Here is an 8843-nt window from a genome sequence, read left to right as displayed (position 1 = left end):
AACATCTAATCTCGTTCATAGCTGACCATAGTCCATACTACTATCGATAAAACAGATACTGTATGCTTGCAGATAGTACGGGGTCCCAGGCCATGGACCCGCTGATATTTTAATATATTTTCATTGCAATCTATTTATTTATTTTCATTATCATTTATATTTTAATAGAGATGTATGCGGATTTCGCGTGCACCTGGAATCTATTAATCGAAGGCAGTTGCCACAAAATAAGGGCGTGCGTGTCTCACGGTGCGACCCAGAATCGCAATTCCACACGTTTGGAGCCCTCCCCTGTACAGGTCGACATTGATGGAGAGCTGAGGTCGCAAGAGTAAATATTGTGACTACAGCTGCATCCACTTATTTCAGAGCGATATAAATATATTTTGATTCAGGGTCGATTTTAGATGTTGGCACTGCCTTCTATTCGGAGAGAATCTAAGTTCTTATAACTGCTAGCAGCTACAGATTATGATCAATTGTTATCATTTGTTTGAAGGAATTTATTTCGTCTTTTTTGGTTCTCCCAATATTTTAATTTAACTTTGTATGATAATAAGATAAGAACATTGAATGAGTAATAAAAGATGAAATGTCGAGTATCATTACAAGACCCGAGCTCAATAAATAAAAATAAAGCTTATAAATCGTCTGAAGAGCTCAACAACGCTCACGAAGACTCGGAAAATTTTCTATCATCATCAAATATGTCAACATTAATAACATCGCGGAAACACGTTCAGAAAGAACATAATGAGGGATACTGATTTTAGTCTGCTTATTTATTAGCTATTTGTTCGCAAATGAAATAGACATGGCATTCTTCGGCGTGATCTTGAACTGGTTGAGAGCCTGTTTTGCTTGGGATGCTTGTTGGTCAACTTCGAACTCGACGAAGGCTATGTCGTGTCTGCCGGGGACTAATCTTGTTTCTTTGAACCCAGGGAACCTGTAATATTTGACAGTTAGGATGGATCTCGTTAAAACTGGTTGTAAGAAGTGGATATGACCATGTCACGTGAATTGTGAGACACTGTTATAACAGTATCAAAAGTCACGTGATTTCCCATGCATCTAAAAAAGTGGAGTGAAGATTAAGCTAGCTTAAAAGTTTGGTTTTATAATGCTCATTAGAGGTCATTGTCACACCAAAATGTGACCGCGCGTTACAAAATCGTTATTTTGAGCCGCGCATTTTTAACACAAAGGCGGCAAAACTGTAGGAATGAGTTTGGCCCGCCGGTTTAAGTTTGGCTTCATGGCTCATGCGACGATATGCGCATTACTCAAGATATTAGACTTACTGTTCGAAAAGCATCGTCAACATCATTTCTGTTGTTTCTGGAGGGAGGTTCTGCAAGAATAATATTTTGTGTGGAATTTCACTTCCAGTTTGAGGAGGAGTTGGTCTGGGTTTAGGTGGCATCGGGGGAGCGACGGTGTTAACAGCTGGGGGTTGCATTCCTGGGGGGATTATACCCTGCATCATCCCTTGCATAAGTCCCATCATGGGCATAGCTTTCTCCATCACTCTCTTCGCTTCTCCACCTGCTGAAGGAATGACAGGTTACATATGTTTAACAGCAGATAATATCTCAGCAAGTGGGGGAATATTTGTACCATTTAGGTGGAGTCATTAAATACCCAGATTTCAGGAAATTGTATATAATCGATATTTGATTATAAATATTTAGTTCTGAGATCAGCTTGCTTTGGTGTACCTTGCTCGGGAGCTTTCCTCTTTTCTTTCACAGCACCCTTCTTGTTGGCATCTTTAGCTACAAATGAACCGTCCAACTTAGCCACTGCGTCTGACTTCTTCTTGGCATAGTTTATCCTCTGGAAATGCTCTGCATTAAATAACGATCCAAAAAGGGAATTTTTTCATTGTCGAGATGTTTAAATTTCTCAGCATTTCATTACTCAAAAGGAAGTTTAATGGTCTCACCATAGGTTTCTCGTAGAAAGGGAATCCCTGCATTGATCTGAGAGCATTTGAAGCACTGTTGATATCCTTAAACACTACAAAAGCTTGTCCTCGTGCTCTCAAATTCTTGGCCGCAACAATTTCCAGAATTTCTCCGAATTGAGAGAAAATTGCGTACAGAGATTTCTTCAACTCTGAAATTCAACATATTTGGGTCTAGGAGAGACCTCATGTAATAACAAACGAAAATGATTTGAAAAAAGAGCACTGAAGGGTATCATTTTAAAATTTTGTACAATTTTTGAGGAACAAAAACACAGAAATTGGAGATTATAGGATCAGTATAGTAAACAAAAGTAACCTTCTAGTTTGACTTTCTCGTTAAGATTGTTAAGGTACAGTGTCTGGGAGGGGGGAACGGGGGGTGGTGGATTTTGCATCATTTTCTAGTTCCAGAGTTAAGGATATTATACATTACCGTTTATACTTCACCCAAATACATTACCAAATATGGAGCATCGAGCCGTAAAGCTTCTGTTCATCAAAATACTTAACCCGTTTTTTGTCAAATGATCGAAAACATCAATATAACAATTCACATTAGTAAAAATTGAAAGATTGGACAAGCTCAAAGCTCAAAGTTAATTTTTATTAAAAAATTGTTTATTAAATATCGCCTAAAACTCACATAAATTTCTAATATACTACCAGTTTTACCCGCGTAAGTAAGAGTGGTTTGAGTTGAGTAAGGAGAGCCACAATCAGCAGCTGGAGCAAAATCACTGGATCTTCTCGGGATACAAACTATAAAGTCCCATAACCGAGCCAAGAAAAGAGGTTTATTCATTTAGGAGAAAATATGAGTTCAGCTTGAGCTAAAAATTTCAACTACTCTAGATGTAAAATTTGTGGCAACAGGCACGACCATGTCCAGTATAGTTTGTATCACGACAAGACACTTGACTTACCAATGGTGAAAGGGGATGAAATACCAACTACAGGATCACCAAGTGCAAAACTTACCAGGCGCAGAAATGAACACGGGCAGAATTCATCAAAACTTTACAAGAGCAGAACTTACCAAACTTACACAATTTGCCAAGAACAGAACTTACCAAGAAGAGAGAGAGAGAGATTATCGATTGCATTGATTACCAAAATCTTCCTAGTCCAAACTTACAAAGTCCAAAACTTTATAAATCCATAACTTACCTACTCCAAAACTTATCTACTCCAGAACTTACCAAAAACGATTCAGGTGAAGAACTTGCGAAGAGTAGAAATTGCAAAATTCAAAACTTACCAAGAGCATAGCTTTTTAAGCAAAACTTACCAAGAGCACGGAGCACACCGAAGACAAGGCTGTTGGTATAAGGTACAATTAAATTGCCGACTTCCATAAATTCGCGAGCAAACTTACGGACTTACCAAACAATAGCGAGCAGTCATGTAAACTTTTCGTGAACTTACACCTCACTGATTAAGTCACACTCACCATAACCAAAGAATCGGGGTACGACCCCCGTCCCCGTACGACTGTAAATTGAACTTACGTACCAAAGAACGAGAGTTTTACCTTTCACTAGAAGAAGACTTACATTGTATCAATCGGTAGCCACGTCCGATACATAGTTCAAGCACGGCTTACCAGTGCAGTGCGGTGACTTACCTAGACTTACCAAAACTTACCGAGGTCAATATATTTAAACTGTCAAACTGATCAAGGAATGCACTGACCTTCCTTTTTGACTTTGTCATTGAGGTTGTTAATGTAAATTGAGGGCTGAGGAGGATACATGCCACGCCCCATTTTCAGGCTGTGTGTGGGACCCGAGCCGCTGACTATTTATCACGCTATATCGTAGTTCAGAGTTAAGGAGAACAGGCGATATGTTCCCCCAAAATACAGTTCTAATCCGTCACATAGCCAATTTAAACGTTAATAGCCTTATTCAAAGCGCACACGGGCTTAAAGTTGAAGATCTTGAAGTTGATAGTTTGGATAGCAATCAAATGATGGCGCTATTTAGAAGTTTAGAGGATTAGAACTGTATTTAAATCCATTAGTCAGAAGTGCAATGGGGACAGAATTGTGACTAATGGAATGTGAACAAAGTGAAGAATGGCACCAACGAGAGCACAAGTCTGAGCCAATCAACTGGTTAAGACCTTATTATGACTTATCAAATTAGTATTCTACAAAAACCACTCAAACTATTGGTAGTACATTATAATTGGATAGCTTAAGTTTAGAGTTAATATCATAAATGCATAAAAAGGATACTGTTTCAGAGGATTCTGGACTTTGGTCTTGAACAAGCCTTCACCTAATGAAAGAAATTAGTTTTAAGTCACTGCTAAATACATTATACGATATGATATTGAGTTCTATTGGGGGGGTACCAATGGCATAGAATGGAGACAAATGGCATAAAATTCATCAAATGGCATAGAAATTTCATGGCATAAATGGAAATTTTGTTTGGCCAATTCTCCATTATGCCATTTATGTCATTGGTACCCCCCCCCCCCCCCCCCCCCCCCCCCCGTTCCATTCTAAAGAAAGTGGAATTTTTTAGCCAAGCCCAAATTTAGTAATCACAATAATATATATTTAAAATTGCAAGATCTAGAAACAGTTAAATACGACAGGTACCGAACGATGCATACATTTATTTTGATAATTTTAAATACAAATCCAGTAAAAGAGTAAAAAGCGGAGCAAATCAGGAAAATCTAAGGTTTCAGCGACAAACTGCTTCTCGGCCATGGCAGTCAATTAATCAATATCCTTATCACTCTAAATTAAATCGTTTATCTTTACATTCTAACTTTAATGTATCTAGAAACAAAAAATTAAAAGTTCAACACATTCTAATCTTGCCCTTTTTTTTCTTCTTCAATCAGAAAAAACATGCATCGAAATTCGCGAAAAGAAACGTAAAGCCTTTCGAAAGCACAACTTAAAACAGCAAACAATTCTTAACTACACCATCAAAATTAACTTAAAATCGACTGTTGTATCGAACAAAAAGTGGTCATCTCAATGAACCATGTCCAGCTGTTCTTCAGCAATTATCTCACAAGAGAGCTTGGTGATAATATCGTTGATCCAGTAGTCGCTTGGTAAGGGGAATGTCTTCATTGTCAGTAGTAGTTCCCTGTTTTCCGTGTCGCCAAACAGAGCTCGCCACACCTGAAAATATTTGTAAGATGAAAACATTTATTTCACCTTTCACGACGTCCCTGTACCATACTATGTTGGTCCAAATTTTGGTCTGTCTGCTTTTAGAATGTTGTGCAATAACTTGGATTGACGTTATTAAACTGCCAAGAAGTATCACCCGACTTGAATGAAGTATATGACTTTGATCTTTATTCAGTAAAGCCTTAACTCTCAGATAAATTTCGGTTTACTTTGTACCTGACCACACCTCTGTACCGCTTACAATAAGAACAGCAGGTAAAGTAAAAACTTAGTTTCACATCAACTCAAATTAAATCACACTGTTCCAAGTCCAACAACTGCTCCATTCACTGAGCAGCTGCGATTCAAAAATAAGTTGAAGTTGCAAGTCAGTCAATGGGAACCACAAACATTTGCAACAGTTCAAAGAAACGAAGTGTTACCAATTAAGCCAGTCAGAGACAAAGAGTCTAACAAAAAACAAAACAAAACGAGCGCTAAATCAATCTGAACTGACCCACTATTGTCTGGACTTGACAATTTTTACACTTAACCGAGCCGTCAGATGCGGGCATCTCTTGTGTAAAAATTATATAAATAGGGTAAAACAACAACCATCCTCACTCTTATCAATCTCTCTTATCTTATCAATCTCGACATGAAGATTTTCATAACTCTCTGCTTGATGGCAACAGCCCTCTCCCTGGAGCACTCCCTCAGGGGAGTACTCCGTTCTCCAGGACAAACCCTCAAACTCTACGGGGATTTCAAAGCAAAGGAACATCTGATGTTCGGAGGCAGTGAAGACAGGTTGAGGTTCGTTCTCTTCCGTAATAATGCTGAATTCGTCGCTCAAGCAAACGAGGATGCTGACTCTGAAGCTGTCTTTGGACTTAACTTCCTCTCAGCCCTGACTGAAGATGAGAAGAAACAGTACCTTGGTCTGAACGTCACTGGACACTCTCCAAACTCTCTCTCCGTCTCATCCTCTGATGATCTTGATGTAGCAGACACCCAACTGTGGACCGATGGAGGTGTCACCTCAGTCAAGAACCAGGGCAGCTGTGGATCTTGCTGGACTTTTGGAGCCGTTGGAGGTCTGGAGACAAGATACAAGAATATCGCAGGAAAGCTGAGGAACTTCGCAGAGCAGGAGTATCTTGACTGTGTCTATGAGGGCAAACGAAACGGTTGCAACGGAGGATGGCCAGATGACTGTTACACCTACTCAAACAAACAGGGAGGAAGATTAGCTTCAACCGCCGACTACGAATACGGCCAAAAAGACGGCAAGTGCCTCGGAAAGAACAAGGCTGACGCTATGATTGCCGCTAAGATTACAGGTTCTGTCTCCGTCGGACGATCAGAGCAAGCTAACATCGCAGCCCTCGCCACTGGATCTCTTTCCGTCGCTTTCGAGGTAACAAACTACTTCCAGCAATACCGAAGCGGTATCATCAAGGACAAAACATGCACGGGCAGGCCAAACCACGCTGTCACAGCTGTTGGTTACACTCCACAGTTCGTCCTGGTAAAGAACTCATGGGGAACCGCGTGGGGAGAGAGTGGATTTGTTAAGTTCGCACGAAACCACGGAAACTGTGATCTCTTCAACTACAGCAGTTACCCCAAACTGAGCGCAACAGGCGTTGCTGACAACAAAGCATCGGACGAGGCTACTGACTACAAGCCTAACGGAGATGACGATGTTGACCCCGAACCAACAAGTGCCCCAGCATGTGAGGACAAGAAGAAGAAGTGCGGTACAAAGAAGTGCCACAGAGCTGCATACGCTGCCAAGTGTCAGAAGACATGTGGCGAGTGCGACTCAGGAGACAAGTGTCCAAGTGGAACCATGAGGTGTGATGATGGAGTCTGCAGACACGAGCACATGTGCTGATGTGCCATTAAATATTATTGATAATTGTGTAACTTTCGAGTTATTAAACTCATATTTCATCGAAAAGTCAAGTTTTATTTTGTGTCTTTTATATCCGAATGATGTCCAAAATAAATCACCTTAATATCGTAGATCGAAGTATGAACAACGTGAGTTAAAAACTTAAATCACTGACAATTGCTCACCTCAACAAGGAGAGTACAAGTTCGGAGACCCATCATATTAACAGCACATATCTCTGTAAGAGTAGTGTAAGGAAGGTTGTTGAGCAGATGTCCGGTGGTACTGATCTTGAGCCGCGCTAACTCTAGTTCTTCCTCTCCCTGAAGTAGGGTGGTTAGCTAACGAGTTCAGATTTTCTCAAGTTATCATATTATCGAGTTACACAGTTTAGGGAGGGTTGGGAAAAGCGCTGACTTAAAATTAAATAGTAGGTCGTGGTCGTAGTGGCAAACTGATTATTAAATTTACACAAATTCCAATCAAAATCCGATTGAATCCAATATCGATTCAGAGAAAGTCAATAAATACACGGGCCCATCCCTCGCTCCAACCTGAGGTAGAACAGAAGGAAGGTGAAGGTATGAGAAGTAAACAGCACCCTCCTTCCCCCAGTTCAGGATATTGTAACTGTGTTCCTGCAGGGCAGTTAACAGTGGTACCAGATCTCCTTCTTCTCGAGATACTATCTTCTGGGGTGCTGAGGAGAGAAGAGAGGCTATTGCGGTGAAAATGTTACGTGACAATATTTATCAAAACTGTCATGTATTATTTTCTAGGGGGTTCAAGACAAAGGGTAGCAGAACTTCGATCTGAAATGAAACTAGAACAGGAATGAGAAACTGTACCTATATTATCCATGAGTATCCTGTGAGCTGCATCAAACATCTCAGCTGCAGTGTACCAGGTGACGACCTTGCCCCAATCTCGCGCATAACGTGCATGAAGCGCACGTGCACAATGAAACACATTACTATCCACGTGGTAATCGTGCAAACATCTCCTCTCTTCTTCGCACAAAGTCGATACATCAGTCGTGTTGCGCGTGATTTTTCTCTGCACTAAATTGCGAATAGTCGCAGATCTGCCAGCAGGTAGGTGCTGCGCAACGAAGATGCTCCACTCCCAGATTCCGATACGGTCTAGCTGCGCAGCGTAGCTGGTTACTAGTTTGGAGGCGAGGTGGGGTGTTGCGCGGGGGAGTCCCAAGGAAGTGAGGGTGCTCCAGATAAACCATACATCTCGCTCATCCAACATATTTCCAGTAATACCTAATCAGGGGGAGATTAGTTTTAGTTGGGCTAGAATGTTTCAATACAATGGGAACTTTGAGTGTGAAAGTTGCAAAAGAGGGCTTTATGCCCAACATGATTGACGAAAAATGCAATAAACGAGAACGAATCAATGTGGAGTAAAACAATACCCTGGTTGTTGAGAACATCAGCTAGAGGGTAAGCAGGATTGCAGTATAACATCAGCAGTTGCCAGAATATACTCATGTTAGCTTCGTCATCTACTACTGGTGGTGTTGCCTGGCCTGGTAAAGACACGGTTTAAAGGACCAGTTAACTGAAAAATTTGTAGTCTCCAATTTGGCTAAGATTTAAATCAGCTGTGACAAACTGGTAAAGAATCGTATCGCCGAAAGAACTAACTCTCTAGCGTACGTGTAACGCGTGTTATTGCAATAATAAGCTGTGGCCGCGTGACGTCATAAAGTCCCTCAGTGCGCGCTTGCATAGCGTAATACAATGCACAAATGTTTATCATCGTCAATAAAACACGTGTAACTCACTCAAATTTTAGAGTTATGACTATTTCCCTAGTTC

The 8843-nt window shown here is 40.7% G+C and overlaps 2 protein-coding genes across 6 annotated transcripts in view; both read right to left on the bottom strand.

Annotated features, from left to right (window-relative positions):
- Positions 1–574: 574 nt before the first annotated feature.
- Positions 575–4251, bottom strand: LOC134820009 (U1 small nuclear ribonucleoprotein A-like). 5 transcript variants are annotated; one of them, XM_063830183.1, is made up of 6 exons: positions 4212–4251; positions 3665–3781; positions 1949–2121; positions 1722–1839; positions 1305–1551; positions 575–949 (listed from the first exon to the last, which is right to left on the bottom strand). In XM_063830183.1, exons 2-6 carry the CDS (start codon positions 3735–3737, stop codon positions 790–792), a joined length of 771 nt encoding a protein of 256 aa, XP_063686253.1. In that variant the 5' UTR covers positions 3738–3781; positions 4212–4251; the 3' UTR covers positions 575–789. The 5 variants fall into 5 exon arrangements, with proteins under 5 accessions (XP_063686253.1, XP_063686255.1, XP_063686251.1 ...); XM_063830185.1 differs by having other exon boundaries at positions 1305–1548; XM_063830181.1 differs by lacking the exon at positions 3665–3781 and adding an exon at positions 2289–2373.
- A 329-nt stretch (positions 4252–4580) lies between these two features.
- LOC134820000 (nuclear pore complex protein Nup98-Nup96-like) overlaps positions 4581–8843 on the bottom strand; it is a 33289-nt gene continuing 29026 nt past the window's right edge. The window contains exons 17-21 of the mRNA XM_063830169.1: positions 8438–8551; positions 7863–8285; positions 7569–7714; positions 7200–7337; positions 4581–5123 (exon numbers count right to left, since the gene is read on the bottom strand). Of these exons, the coding sequence (XP_063686239.1) occupies positions 4971–5123; positions 7200–7337; positions 7569–7714; positions 7863–8285; positions 8438–8551 (974 nt within the window). The 3' untranslated portion in view covers positions 4581–4970. The remainder of the gene's footprint in view (positions 5124–7199; positions 7338–7568; positions 7715–7862; positions 8286–8437; positions 8552–8843) is intronic.

The sequence above is a fragment of the Bolinopsis microptera genome, chromosome 8 (genome assembly GCF_026151205.1).
Source record: "Bolinopsis microptera isolate Bmic1 chromosome 8, MBARI_Bmic_1.0, whole genome shotgun sequence".
NCBI classification, from domain to species: domain Eukaryota; kingdom Metazoa; phylum Ctenophora; class Tentaculata; order Lobata; family Bolinopsidae; genus Bolinopsis; species Bolinopsis microptera.
The sequence above is the reverse complement of the archived record's forward strand: the minus strand, read 5'-3'. Positions and strand labels throughout refer to the sequence as shown.